This window comes from Scomber japonicus, chromosome 13 (genome assembly GCF_027409825.1).
Source record: "Scomber japonicus isolate fScoJap1 chromosome 13, fScoJap1.pri, whole genome shotgun sequence".
In the NCBI taxonomy this organism is placed as follows: Eukaryota; Metazoa; Chordata; class Actinopteri; order Scombriformes; family Scombridae; genus Scomber; species Scomber japonicus.
Genome location: NC_070590.1, coordinates 12203946 through 12219096, shown reverse-complemented (window position 1 = coordinate 12219096; position 15151 = coordinate 12203946). Strand labels below are relative to the sequence as shown.

At 37.4% G+C, this 15151-nt stretch overlaps 2 protein-coding genes across 2 annotated transcripts in view; one reads left to right on the top strand and one right to left on the bottom strand.

The window, feature by feature from the left end:
* LOC128370991 (rho GTPase-activating protein 26-like) overlaps nt 1–6209 on the top strand; it is a 95820-nt gene extending 89611 nt beyond the window's left edge. Inside the window, exons 21-24 of the mRNA XM_053331181.1 lie at nt 976–1011; nt 1291–1401; nt 2659–2750; nt 5828–6209. Coding sequence (XP_053187156.1) covers nt 976–1011; nt 1291–1401; nt 2659–2750; nt 5828–5916 — 328 coding nt within the window. The 3' untranslated portion in view covers nt 5917–6209. The remainder of the gene's footprint in view (nt 1–975; nt 1012–1290; nt 1402–2658; nt 2751–5827) is intronic.
* Nucleotides 6210–8875: 2666 nt separating this feature from the next.
* Nucleotides 8876–15151, bottom strand: part of LOC128371619 (glucocorticoid receptor-like) — a 71289-nt gene continuing 65013 nt past the window's right edge. The window contains exons 9-10 of the mRNA XM_053331976.1: nt 13715–13872; nt 8876–13262 (exon numbers count right to left, since the gene is read on the bottom strand). Coding sequence (XP_053187951.1) covers nt 13110–13262; nt 13715–13872 — 311 coding nt within the window. The 3' untranslated portion in view covers nt 8876–13109. The remainder of the gene's footprint in view (nt 13263–13714; nt 13873–15151) is intronic.

Here is a 15151-nt window from a genome sequence, read left to right as displayed (position 1 = left end):
CAAAGAAATACTTGTCAAGGAAAATTATCTCAAAGCTTGTTACAAAACCTGGTCTTGCCTGCAGTAATTTGATTGACTATGAATACATTTTCTTTGCTTTCTCCATTTATTATCTCTCACTTTTTCTTTCACTTGAATCTTCTTTCACCTTCTCTCATTCTTGACAATCCTTCACCCTGAAGGGCAGCCTGTGATGGATAGCGGCCTACGTGTCATTTCTAAGCGAGAAACTGAGCGTCAGTTCACCAGCATCTTGCAGCACCAGATTAGATTGATGAAGGCACACAGCATGGTTGGATGTAATGATGAATCATATTTTACAGCACCATGTCGACTGACCATTTGGAAATTAGATTTAATTTCTTTAGATACACACTCAACCCTAAACTTTGAAAGAGGCCCACAACAACTATGTATTATTACAGTAGATGGATGCATTATGTTTAAGTATTGATTTTGACCCTTTCTGTCTGTAAAATGTAGACATTAGTTAATATATTGACCAGGTACCAGAACCATGCTGGGACCAAGTGTATCCATGGTGAAGTCAACTAAATCCTTCATTTGCTTCGTCGTTGGATGCTCACCAGGGTGTACTGTTTTCTTGATCATGGCTATTAGCTTTAATTTAAGATTGTTATTTTTGCCAGAGCTGGAACACATTAAGCAAGTCAAATCACCCAATGAGAGCTATTAAGGAGTCCATCTCTTGTTGCAGCAAAATGATGTGGGCTTTATTTTAACTTTTTTCCCCCATTTTTGCCATCAAGCTGGGAGTTCTTCTCTGTGCTGGAAAACTAACACTAGTACACTTCAGTGAGAAGAGAAAACTGCTCAGTAACATAATCTCTCTGTCAAGGCATAATGTATATATTATAATAAGTCAGTTAAAGTAGCACTGCAAAGTGCAAAAACATATTAGGATGGTGGATTACTTCACCTTGGTTTAATAAAAAAAATGTTTTGTGTTTCCAGGCTAAACCCAAGGAATCGTGGAAGTATACCAACCAGGTAAGAAAAAGTCACCTTTAATTTAAGAAAGTCAAATTATTACATTGAATTCATGGTGTCTCATTATTTCTTGATGTCGTAAAAGCATGTGGATTTAATGTAGTCTTATGTGTGTGCAAATAAAATAAAAAATAAAATAAAATAGAAATTTACCATGGCTGCCAATGTCCATATCTATATATACATATATATATGGACATTGGCAGGTATATGGTATATGTATGCGTAATTATTATTTGTTGTGTATCTAAAACTGATGTTGTTGTATGTGTCCATCAGTGCAACGTCTCCCAGCCCCACCTCACCACGTTCTCCCTCTTGGCCGATGTTTTCAGCACCGTCAAGTCCACAACCGACATCTTCCACCTCCAGTGACTCCTCCCCTGTCAGGTGGGTCCACATTGCTTGTGTAATCATTTAATGAACAGTGACACAGTAGAAGACGTAATATTGAGAAACTGCTGTCAACTGTAAAGGCGTGTGACTGTGTGCTGATGATGCAATGAAGGGAAAAAACTGCTTTTATACAATAAGCTCCACTTCTGGGGGTGCTGAAATCCAACCATTTAAATATTAAAATGAAATTCAGTCCCGTCGTCCGTTTTTCCATTTCGTATTTTTTATTTGTGCGTAAAATTGAAAAATGAAAAACCAGACATTTTTTCTTTTTTTGCGTTAGATTTAAAAACAAAAAAATAAATAATTTGTCACTTTTTCCTTTTTTGATTTTTGATTTCCAATGGAAAATAGAAAGAACGAATGATACACGGATTGTGCTGGAGTGCCTGGAAATTTGATTCAAGCATTGGTCAAGTATTCAGCAAATGTATTATGCCAGATGTTTCAACTGTTACCAGTTTAGTTTGAATTAATAAAGAACATCAGGGTAATATGGGACACAGCTCTTTAATCTAAATGCTTACTGCTGCAAGCGTATTTATCGACTGCAGCGTCCTTGAGAAATTACTCAAGCATTTTGTTGACCGTGACTTCTGCCCTTTCCTATTAAAAGACTGATTTTAAAAGCTAGCTTGCTCTTCAGAGGATCAAGAATGTACTCTCCACTCTATTTGCACAGGTTGGAAAGATGTTTCTTTTATATGAGTTTCTGTAGACGTACACTGCCTCCCACTTAATTGTTAATTGCAGTACTTCAACTTTCAAGCTTCAAATATCCTAGTGCTTCTGCAAAAGCTGAAAACATCTAGTCATCCTCACCACTGCTTTGCACTATCAAAATCCCAGCCTTTCCTTCAACTGCTACCCTCTGCATGACAGTTAGCAGAGTCTGCAGCTGACCCTGATTCTGTTTACTATAATAAAATAATGACATGGAAGGGAAAAGAAACTGCAGTTTGAAATAAATGGTCAATGTTTGTCTACTAAAAAACAAGAACTAGAATTTGAAATCCATAACAATCCAAAATGATTACATCCTTAGAGCTTTGCTTGTGCTAGAAAGCATCCTTTATCATGTGTGAATATAGCCACTTGGCGCTTATAAAACAGTTCATATAAAATAATGACCTGTCTGTGGCTTGTGTAACTCGAGGTGTCTAAATTGTGCATTGTTTCAAAAGCTGTCTTTTTCCTCATGAATCAGCCCATAACACTACTGTCTCACTCTCACTCTCTTGTTGTCTCCAGTATTGCAGGCAGGAAGGCTCGAGCGCTGTATGCCTGCAAGGCAGAGCATGACTCTGAGCTGTCCTTCATTGCTGGGACCATCTTCGAGAATGGTGAGTCAGGCTCTGGACTTGCCAGCAGAAAAGAAAAAGGAAAGATGTGGGTTTCTGTTTGTATAGAAACAAACAATTACTCTCAAAATGAAAAGTCATCTTTAGCATTTTGCTGGACGTTGGTGCTGGATTTCTTTTGGGTTGAACATATCTTTAAAAATGCCTCCTAGCATTCAATGGATTTTGCCCAAAAACTTATAACTGAAAGTATTAGTCATTTTTCCATGACTAATACTTTTATAATGAAATTTAATTGTTCCCCTTCGTTCTTTCCTGAACATTTTCCTCTATTAAGGTGCAGCGGTCATATTAGAGGAAAGAGATAGATGAGACTCTCATATGCTACATATATATTATTTTTAAATATATATTTCTGTTCAAGTGTTTTTATCCGGCACCTGCCCTTAAAATAAGCTTGGATTTGCACTCACTCTCTTTTGCACTGTTCTGTGAGAACATTAGAGGCTGTCAAGCAGACTAGACTGTAACAGAGGCGGTCAAGTGCAATGCATTGCTTGTGCATGCAGCCAAGCACTTCATATCTTTCAAATCTGTAGAGTCATTTGCTTTGTTTTAGGAAAAAAACAAGCAGTATATCAAAGAAACCACACACAAGCACACGAATGATGGCGCAGAAAAGTACCCAAGATATTATTTCTATGTTTCAGTTGTTTCCTTCCTTTTTTTGTCTTTCTTTCATTTTCTTTCGGCCTCTGCTCTCCATCACAGACAGTCTCAGGGCCCTCTGTAGCCTAATTTCAGCCTCTCCAAGCTCAAGCTCCCAAAACTGTAAATCATATTTATCACCTCATAGCTTCCTTTGGTCTAACTCTCCTAATAAAGACCAGATTTGCACAAATTCTAGTATAATAAAACTACTTCAGCAGGGCGTGTGCCACTTATCAGACAGAATAACAGTCGGACTGAATACTTATCATAGCATGCTGTAAATCCGCGCAGGGGAACACACACATACAGACTCAGGATTGGTATGGATTGGTTGAAGGGTTGAAGTAAGCTGCTTACATCAGTACCATTTTATATTGTTGGTTATCACCCTATATTCTTTACAGTAAATAAGTATGTATGAGTATATGTAAACTTTTCTTTTAGGGTAGGCTGTGGGTAAGCTTTATGCATATGTATGTATGTCTTGGCATGTTTATACAGTACATTTGCATTTATTAGAGTGACTTTAGATCTGTCATATCATTGTTACACTTTACTGACCAGTCCTTGTAAATATAGTGTCTTGCATGTCTACATTTCTTCAGTTCAAATAATAATAAAAATGTGATTGCAAAAAATAAATAAATAATTATAATAAAAATAGAGTTGGCTGCATGAAGAGGGTTGTGTTATGCAGAGCTATGTCATCAGAGCCGTTTGGGTGAAAATGTGACCTTGGAGACATATAATCTCCTCAGTGGTATCTCAACACCCCAGTTTGGTCAAACTTTAGCATCATAATGCTTTAATGCTTCTTTAGCTGACGTTAGAATACTGTCACAGTGCAATTTACAAATGTGTTTATGTTAGCTGTTACGAAAAATTAATTGAACATTGCACAATAACATATTTTTTCTGGCAGATCTCAGAAGATGAAAGACAGTGTGTTCTGTCTGGTGTGTGTTTTTTCTGTGATATATCTCTGTTGTGGCATTATCTGCAGCCTTTGTGAGTCAGAATTCCTGAAATGACAGTTGTGAACGCCCAATTTACGTTTGCAACATATTTCCTTTTAACTGTCTGTTTTTTTTGTCCTTTAACTAATATACTGCATGCCACAGCAACACACAATACACTGCTTCTTCAAAATTAAAATGTCATTGTAGTTCAGAGATGCAAATGATAAGCTGTTGGCATATGTACACCGTCAAATCTACATCAGCCTTTTTCATTGGATTTAGTTTCAACTTGCATATATTTACTTTAACTTGCATCGTCTACCTGATGTTTGCATCCAATCTCTTAACAGAAAATGAAGGAAAATTGCTGCATTTCCCAGGAACAGGGAAATAATTGATACCTTTATTTGGTATAAACATGGTAATAAGTTTGAGCGAATATTTTCGATTAGAAATATAGACTTTATGGACTTTTCACTGCAACCAACTGAAGAAAATACACATACAACCCAACAGGTGTCAGGATGTAAATCTGCAATCAATTTAATAATTCCTGCGCATGAACATTCATTTGTGTTCTTAAATAATGCGATTGTTGCCACTGAATGAATCATTTCTGCTCTCGTTAACATTCATTAACAGGTTATTGTTACCATTTTAACATTAAAGATGCTCTAATCGATATTTTGTGTATTACCTATTGGTCAAATGACTGGGCAATGTCAAAGAGCCGGTAGTTATGAACCCACACAAAATTATAAACTCTCTATAAGCTCTACAACTGAGCTAAAAGGTGAATACACACACATCTCCAAATTGATTGTAATATTGCTCAGTGTCTGCTGGATGTGTACATAGGAAATTGTTATCTGACCAGTTCACCATAACAACTTTATGAGTTGATAATAATTATGTTAATGTTCCTCTTACTGGCCCAAAATGACAAAAAAAAAGTTTTAAATAAGCTTAAATTGTCAAAGTGTATTAAACCTTTTTGATTACAAATAAAACAACATCCAACTGTAAAATAAAAAGAGTGTAGAGGGGACAAAAATCACTGTTATTACAAGTATTAATTTAGAAGGTAATATTATTGGCTTGATTTTACACATTTTAACAAAACACCATTTCAGTTAACTAAACACGTAATGCCGTATTGAAAAGCCCATCAGATCTTTGCCTGTCTAGAGTACGATGTCCCTCATCCATGCTCTATTTCATGCTTACTTGTTAGCAGCTATTGGTGTGTGCTGTTGCTGCCAGATATGTCTGCTCAAAATATCCTGAAATGAAACACTTGGATAATGAGGAATATGTATACTGAGCTATTCTCACCAGCACATGTGCTTGTTTACATAAGTTTAAGTGCCTCATATTTATGTATGTTATTTCTGCTTCTATCTTGTGTTTAAATACAATCATTTTTTCTGTCTCTCTCTCTCTCTCTAGTTCATTCCTCCAGGGAGCCTGGCTGGCTGGAAGGGACTTTGGATGGTCGAACAGGACTGATACCAGAAAACTATGTGGAGTTTTTATAGTCCAGGGCCTAGAAAAAGACAAAGAGCTGAACAAGATCTACTGGACTGGAGTAGAACAAACTGGATTAGATTTGACAGAACAGACGTGTTAAGATCGTATACAATACTGGACTGGATAATTGTTGATAATTAGACTGGGAATTGAAACTGGACCAAGCAGAACCATATTGAATGGATATGATGCAGGAGCAGAGTGAATTGGACTGGGGTGAGACCCCTGAGTTGCACTGGAAAAAAAGAAGAAAAAAAAAGGAAACTCAATGTGGTTCCGGCTTTTATTGAATTAGTGTGGATGGCTTTCCAAGTCCTGGTGAAGATGATGTGGTAATAAACCTGGAATGTGTGTGTGTGTGTGTGTGTGTGTGTGTGTGTGTGTGTGTGTTTGTGTCAGAGAGACCAGAGTTGAGGGATATAAACTTGTAAAAATTGGTTGATATTTCTGAGCTATGAGGCTTGAGATTTTGCAGCGCTTGTTTGCTTTTTTTTTTAACTGTACTGCCACTGCTTGGAGCATCTTCTCTCTCTCTCTTTTTTTTATCATATCAAAATAGAGAGATCTTCTGCAAAGATGATAGAGATGATGACAGGGAACATAACGAAAAGCAAGTGGCCTTTTGACTTTGGACTTGCTAGTTCAGCTCCTCACTGCGCGCTGTTTGAAGGATTGCTAACCCCATGACGGAGCTGGATTTGGTTTGATTCATACAACTGTAAATGTGTTTGTGAGCACTTGCTCTGGCAGTCTGGTAATTCCCCGGGACAAGACTCAACCTGGCTAATGTTTCAGAGCTCCAGTTTAGCAACAGGAGCCCCAGGGCAGATCAGCACAGGATGAGGTCACCTCAAAAACAGTTACCCAAAAGGTCAGCATTGGGCTTCTCCTTATCTATAATACCTCTCCCTGCAGAGCCCTTACAAAAAATGTGAACAATTTCAAACAAATTCCACAAGCAGAGCAGCAGTTTAAAACGAAATGTAGGCGTAATACGATTATTGCTGGTTAACCCCAGCTGTGATGCCTCACTCTGCTTCCCCAGTTTAGACTTTTTTTGATTGTTGACATTGTTACTGGTGGAAATACTTGGATTCAGTTTTGTATATGGAGCCCTGTTTGCACTATTCCAGTCCATTTAGGGATTTCTCATCAACCAGGCTTTTTTAAAATCACAAACCATCAATGCTCTTTATAACCTTTCTTCAGAAATACATATGGTTGATCTCTATGGTTATTTACTGTAGAGACTGCATCTCTTTCTGTTCAAATCTGATCCAAACGTCTTTTGATTCATTCAGTTGCATTACTCCAGATGCTTTAATTTTTAACATGAACAGAGTCAGAGAGCAACTGAGGTCATTTCAAACCCAGCATATGACACACAGTCATCTGTGTTGTGTCATTGGCCAACACAAGATGATGCCAGTAATGTAACTATCTGAAGGAGGATATACTTATGAGTGACAGCCAAGCTGTCACTCATAAGTAGATTAAATGCAGATGTGGTTTTTCAAAGAGGCTCTGATATTTGAAGAAATATATACATTATTGATGTGTATGAAAGCTGGTTTGCTTTGGGGCTCCAATCAATGTCCTCATTTGTCCATGAGTCAAAGCTGAACTTTTTTCCTTGAACCACTTTGTGAATGTCTGTTATCAGCTTTTCTGGGGAGAAAAAAAAAAGTTTTTTGTTGATCTTTATTCTGTCTTTGAGGACAGAATATTGAACATTTTAGAATTTTAACAGGAAAATCAAATGGGTGAGAAAAATAAACTTAAATGTGAAATGAGACTACTTTGTTCATATCTAAACTTTTTATTTATGAGACTTTCTTAAAGGCACAGTCCTGAACTGTATTCTTTTTGAGGTGTTTTATTGACATTGTAAATAAATACACAGCATTTGATAAGGTATAATTTTTTTAAGTATGAAATTTTATATTTGTATTTTTAGCATACTAACTTAATTCCTTTATTCCATCTCTGTTGCCCAGATTTTTGTATCATTTAAGTCTATCTACAGCCTTAAATATTATTTCAGATGTTTTGGTGAATTGACAAGATTGTGCAGAATTAAAGATACATGTTGAACAGCTGCAGCTGGTCTTTTTGGTTTTTGTTTATACCCCAATTGTAGTCAGACACCTTGCCAGTTTTCTTTTGTATTGAAATGTGACTGTATTGTTTAAGATGTCACAGCAATTGAATCAACAAGGGAACCACTGTGATCAATGGATTAACTCGTGGCTGCAAGGTAAATTTGTGTGGGTCTTTCATGTGGAGTGAAACTTCAAACTTTAACACACAAGTTCACACCACTGAATAAATTGTATACTGTACTGACACTGCTGACTGCTGGACTCTCTCTGGATAAAGCTATCACTTTAACTATGTTGCATGACCTGTGAGTAATCACTGTCACCAATCAACAATCTGTTATGAGGATGCACAAGTTAATTTAACTAATTTTGCTGCCTGTTTTTGGTGTGAGCCACAACTTTGTTTGGAAGTAGAACTTCTGGGAATGTTATCAAACTTCATGGTCCTACAGTCAAGTAGTCCTTGTTTGTTTCTATGCTATTTAAACCTTTATTTGAACTGAAAGGACTCTTTTTCTGGTAAGTATGGTTTGTTTTTATGGCCTGTTATTTGCAAGCAAAATTTATTATTAGAATTATCACATATAACCATAGAATATAAAAGCACTATTCTAACCAAGCTAGCAACTAGCACTTGAATCAGCTCAACCCTCTTGTCCAAATATGGTCACTTCTACCTACAAAAGCCCAAGACGGCAGTGGTCAACTCAGGGCTTTAAAATGGCAGTCCACAAACCACAGTGACTATGTCCTTATCTTTATACAGTCTATGTCAGTGGTTTTTATCTTCTACGTCTACGTTTATAACATTTCCAGGTAATTTCTAGTAATTGGCATCTGAGAGAAAGAATAAAACCACTAGAGCTGAGCGTTGAAAAACAGGAAACTTTATTATGTAAGATGTTTGAACTAAAGAGAAATCAGTTCTTCCAAATTTCCACTTAAAACCAGCAATGACAAAAAAAAAACATCATCCAAGTTGTTACCAACACAATGTCAAATCCAATGTCAAAGAACCACACAGATAAATTAATTCAACATTTAATCAAATAGGTGAAAATATTGACACTGACTACAGAAGAGGTGTAATACAGAAGTAATACAAACTATTGTTTCAAACAAACATTTTATATTTTTTGTTTTTACATTGGATTACATTTACATAACTGAAATACGAACAAAACAGACTTCAATGAAAGCCATAGCCATATATACCAGTGAAACATGATCTGCCCTTAATCTTTAAAGATAATATTTGCATGTATTTTATACAAAATAGACTTTTATCAACCAGTATGAGGGTAGTGCAATTCCATCAGGCTCTGGTAGATTTACTTTCACAAGGAGATTCAACTTTTTTTTCTTTTTTTTTTCTTTGTTTGTTTTGTTTTCTATTTTAAAGTGACCAGTAAATCCTCACAGCAATATACATGGGATCCAAAGCCTTTACAAAATATACCTTTCAAATAAAATAAGAAGTACTAGAAGTTGGATAATAAGTGCTGCTTAAAATGTAACTGCTTGAATACTTCTTTTTGTTTTTTTTTTCTTTTCTCCCCTGCTTTGGTCACTGATATAACGCAAAACCTTGTCCATTCCGTGTCACCTTCCATTCCTCCCGCCCTCGTTTCCTTATAACTTTAAAACACAGTGAGCGTTCATGTAGACTTTCCCCAACGACTTGTAGAATTTACATTTACTTCACAAGACAAATATGTTTAACACTTTCTAATGTATTCAACACGTCTACCTTTTATCAAACACAAACCAACAAACAGAAAAATATTTACTTTCTCGACTCATTCAATGTACAAAAAGGATTGAGTACAATTATTCATATCAAAGAGGATCAAGTTGATGTATTCAAAATCGCAGAAAATATTATTTATATTATTTTATTTTTTATTATATATATTTTTTTTTACAATAAATCAATCTTGAAAAGCATTGATATTTGTCAAGGTTCTATTTCCTGATTTGAAATCTTATTTCTATGGCTCTCTGTCTCCCTTTCGCAAGGCCTTTATTCGAACGTGTAGCTGAAAGGTAAAAGAGAAAAATGTATAGGAGTATAGAGGTTGTTTATGTCCATGTCAAAAATATTTTTTTTAATAATAGACACTGTTTACATTGCACAGGATATGTCAGCTCTGCTATATACACCTATGGCCATTTAGAAATGAGCAGGGATAATGTTACATCTACACGTTAAAGCTGGTTTTCTGAAGCACCACCACCTGGAAACAACTGTAATACTGTATGCAAAAGTTACCCAAACAAACAGACAGTTTAGTCAAATCTTCCCCAGAATAATTGACAATGACATGAGCGGCTTAAAACCCATATTCTTTACAGCACAAGGCCACGGGACCATGTTAGCGGGTAAAGCTGCACTGTACACGAAACAACCCTGCTGCGAGTGACCATCCTTCTGGCAGAATGGCTGATTAAAAACATGATGGCTCTTATTGAATGGTGGCTTGTATGTGTCCAGAGCCTGCTGTGCTGTTAGCTGTGAGTAACACACAAATGACCGGTCTCTATGGCAACCTCCTACCTGGTCTGTTAACTGCCATTCAGAGTTATATGATGCAGAGGGGAGGAGTACCATTCAGAGTAAACAGCTGAAAATCTATATGGTCAACATTTAAGGCAGAGACACCAGTTACAAGAAACACAGGTGAAAAGTAGGACTACATTTGAGGTGGTGCAGGGTGTTGGGGGTGTTGGGGAGGGTGCACTGTCTTTGCACTTCCAGCAGAAGCCAATGTACAAACTGCACTGCTGATGCGTTTTGCTTTGGCCATCACATAAGCTGGTACGGACATGTTTTCACATTACAAATGTACCAAATGTTGACTCCACCTGTTCGACAGTGGTAGAAATTACAGCCTCGTTTGCAATTTCAAAAATACAATATTTTGTGCATCTCTAAAATAAAGGCTATCATACACTTATATAACTTGGATGATAACAATCAGTACTTTTAAGCTGGTGTAGGTGTGACACAGAAATCAGATCTTTCTCATAAATGAGCACCCTGAAGCAAAGTTACAACAACCACATAATGTCGAATCACAACAGAATAATTACTCTTTCACATCTCCAAGGAAGAAAAAAAAGGACATTAACTTGCTGTGACATTTGGCACTAGTGGAACACATCGAAGTAATGTATTCACTCATAGCCTGAGCTTTGATTCACAAATTATTTGGACCAAACTGCACAATTCTTCCAAAAATATTTCAACTTTAGAGGTGAAATCATGTGCCCAGAATAGAGGTTTAATCCCAAGGTACTTTTGAGATTTATAGGTATTTATGGGTATAGTCTCACATATTTTCACACTTCATAAACAAAACCTATGTGTGTGTGTATATATATATATATGATTTTTTTAGTTAGGCTTTTCTTTTTCCCAGTTCTTGTTCTGTTTGTTCAAATGCTTTGAGATTAAGCTGATTAAAGTGTATATATAATATAAAATGATATTTTGAGAGAAACCCGATATTTTCATCAATCATGTTTTTTTTGTTTGTTTTTTTACATGGTGAAGGTCCTTATGTTCAGAGAATTCATACAGAGTCAGTTAAACTTGTGTCTGTTTGGTTTGTATTTGTTTGGGCACTGTAACTTTCAATACAATGTGATACTAATAGGGAGATGCTGTATATTTTTCAAATATAAATATATGACATGTGTTTAGTGACTTAAACAGCATGTTCCTGACTTTTTGAGTGATTCTTAAACTTTTCAAGACCTAATAATGAAGATCTTAATATTTCATTCTACACTGCTCTACACTGTTGTGATCTGTACCATAGGCTGTTTTCCATACGTTCACGTCTGGGATCAGAACAGACAGAAGAGCTGCCCACATAAAAAAATACCAACATGGCGGCTTGGAAAGAAAACTGAAATTGCCAGTCTGGAAAAACTAAAACAGACAAAATATGTGGAAGGATTTCAAAGTTAGATTCTGGCGCAAAAAAAAAAAAGAGAACGAAAAAACACAACAGTTTGGAGAAGATGGCTATGAAGAGCTTTAAAAGCTAAAAGGCACTGGTTTTCCCTTCTCAGATGCATCCTGTGTAAACATTTAGCTGAGTGGCTGTGTGTCTGCGAATACATTGTATGTTCGTGTGTGTACTGTAAGTGTGACTTTTCTTTTTTTATCATGACTTTTCCTTGTGTGGCAAAATATGCATGTCTGCATAAAATAAACAGGATATTTCTCTACTATAACTTTTTTTTCTTTCATTGGTCAGGTATATAAATCTGATTTGTATCATGTCAGGAAAGATAACTGGTTCACAGATGAAAACAGTTCGTCATTAATGTCCTTGGGTCCAGAATTAAAAAAAATAAAAATGTCTCTCTTGTAATGAGGATGATTCTAATTTTTCTGTTGTTGTTTATCCCCTTTGTCAACAGTCCTCTGGAAACCAGGATGAGTGAATACTCACTACATTCTCTGCGCAGTGGAGCTGGGAAGGGCAAATGGAGACAAACTGGGCAGGTGAACAGAGGAACAGTTAGTCCTGAACTTCGAGCATGCTTCAAATTCAGCAAGTCAGACAACATGTGTCATGTTGAGAGAGGAAATAGTGTTTCGAGGTGTTGGTTTGTCAGTGAAAACAGCAGTAAAACACTGGAGGCAGACAGCCACCAAAAAAAAAGCATTAGAAATCTGAGGACAGGGCTGTGGACGGAGGAGCGGGTGAGGGGGCTAAAATAAAAAAAGAATGCCTAAAATGAACTCTGCCATGAGACATCCAGAGCCAACATATTTCCAATGGAGGCCAAATTCTTCTTGGCTAGCCAAAAGGAAGGGCTACAGGTTGGTGGTACGATGTCCTACCGTAGTTTGGCCGAACCTGGGACAGGATTAGGAGGCGTGGGGCCACATGTATTGTGCTCCGTGATGCAGCTGAATGGCAGAGGCCTGAAGGGGCATGGCAGATTTCTTAGAGGGGGCTCGGAAAAACTGAGGAATCAAATCAGAGTGATGGGGGAGGCAGGACGAGCCCAGGCTTGAGGGCCCAGAGAGGTACATGGGCAGGGCAAGATTTAAGGCATTGCTTTACAGATTAAGGCAGTCATTTCTGATGAAACAGCAGAGGTTGGACGCTCCCGTCTTTCAATTTTGGTATCTGGTTGGTGATGATCTCCGCCAGCATCTCAGGGAACTCCACACTGAGGGTTTTATTCATAAAGGTGTAGAAACAGATCTGGAGAAGACCGTCGACCATCTAGAAGAGGGTGGTTGGTTGGGTGGGGGGGGCAGAGAGACAAATTAGTGAAAGCCTGTTAGATATTATTCATTTTCTTTAATTTGTAGGATTATCTTTGAAATAGCCTTGGGTCTGTAAGCAGTAAGTCCTCTGCTATAAAGAGGCTTAATAGAGAGGGAGACATAGAGTGCCTGTAAAAAAAAATATATATATATATATATATTGGACTGGAACTTAATGCATTTAGTGGGGTTTGTGAGTGTATTCTTCAGGGCTTTATACTAATCAGCATGGTGCAGAGAACTCAGCGGAACAAGTTGTGACGCACTCAAACCACAAGATGTGAAAGCTAAAAGCCTGGCTGGTATGAAAAAAGCCATGGTACTAATGTAAACGATTCCTGTCTGTAATGTAGCAAATCCTCTATAGAACAAAGAAGAAGAATAACATACAGAATACAGAATACTGACCTCTTGCATGGAGTCCAGTAGCTTAGTCAGCTGGTAGAAGCGTTGCCAGTTCTGACTGGCATTCTCTTCTCTCTTGACGATGGCTTTTCCCAGCTCCTTGATGTACGTCATCCTGATCTCATCGAACACTGCCTGGCTCTTCAGTCCATCATTTGGTACTGCACACACACACATACACACACACACAAATACAAACACAGACATTGGGAGACATATCAGTGTTCATGTTGGCAGATGGCAGAAAATCTAATTTTAAAAAGGGGAGGGGGGTTGTTAATGAGTGACACAGAGATTACTTGATTTTTTATTTGTAATGGAGCCACTCAGAACATCAGTGCCAACATCAAACAAACTATCAGGACCTTGTTGTTATATTATTGTGGCATTTAACACAGAAGCACCACATTTTGTTCATGTCAAGGACTGATTAGACCTGGAAAACTACTCTGGTGAGTGTTTATCCCACAGATTGCCTGTCTGAGTGGACATTATGACTTTTATGGTTACTGCATTTGCATTTGGTTACTGTTTGTCTTTTTGTGTTATCTTGCACAGAATAAAGAACTAAAACTGTGCACTCAATACCGTAAAATCTACTCATGTCATTTGCATGTAGACATGTATATACATTTATGCTTTGTCATCTGGACAGCTGGTGATGTGAACATCTGGTTATGCATTTGTCTCAAACTGAAACTCCATCAGTCATGTTGCTACTTGTCTTAGTCTGTTCTTTATCCTGTTCTCTGCTGCAACAAATAGCACAAGGGGCATTAAAACCTCATTAAACTTACTGTGTGGGGCACCAACAAGGACCTTGGGAGACGCTGGATAAACACACACAGATGCATGCATGTAGCTCCTAACTACAACACTGTAGGTAGTGGAAAATATGCAAAACTAAAAGGTAACATCAATAGCCACTGTGCAGAGTGCTTCCTAACCAGTGTGACCTGGATGAGAGCCTGAGAGGAGCAGCAAATGTTTGGACAGACACCTCATACAAGTCAACTCTTGCATGTAATGTATTTTAAAGATTGCCCACACTAAGGATTTTTATTGTGCTGGTTGCTGCTAACAAATGACAAATGGTTGAAAAATGTTAATATGCAGTTGTCATAATGACCGTCTCAACAGATCACACGCTCCTTGTCAGTCTGGTGCCTGGCATTGAGCCCAGGCTGAGCCACAGCCACTGGCCCAGAGATTATGCAAAGCCACAGAGGGCAGGATTGGGGTGAAATACTGTCCGATTTACATAATTAGATAAATGGGAGATAACGCAGTGCAAGTGTTGTCTGGCCTCTTGCAGGTTTGGCAGAGAGACCATTTTTTAAGTGTAAAAAAAGATTGCCTTTCTCTACTATTTTGTATAAAATGACTGACTACATTACTGTGAAGGAGCTTTGGCTAGCTACTATAACCTGTGTGTCTTTT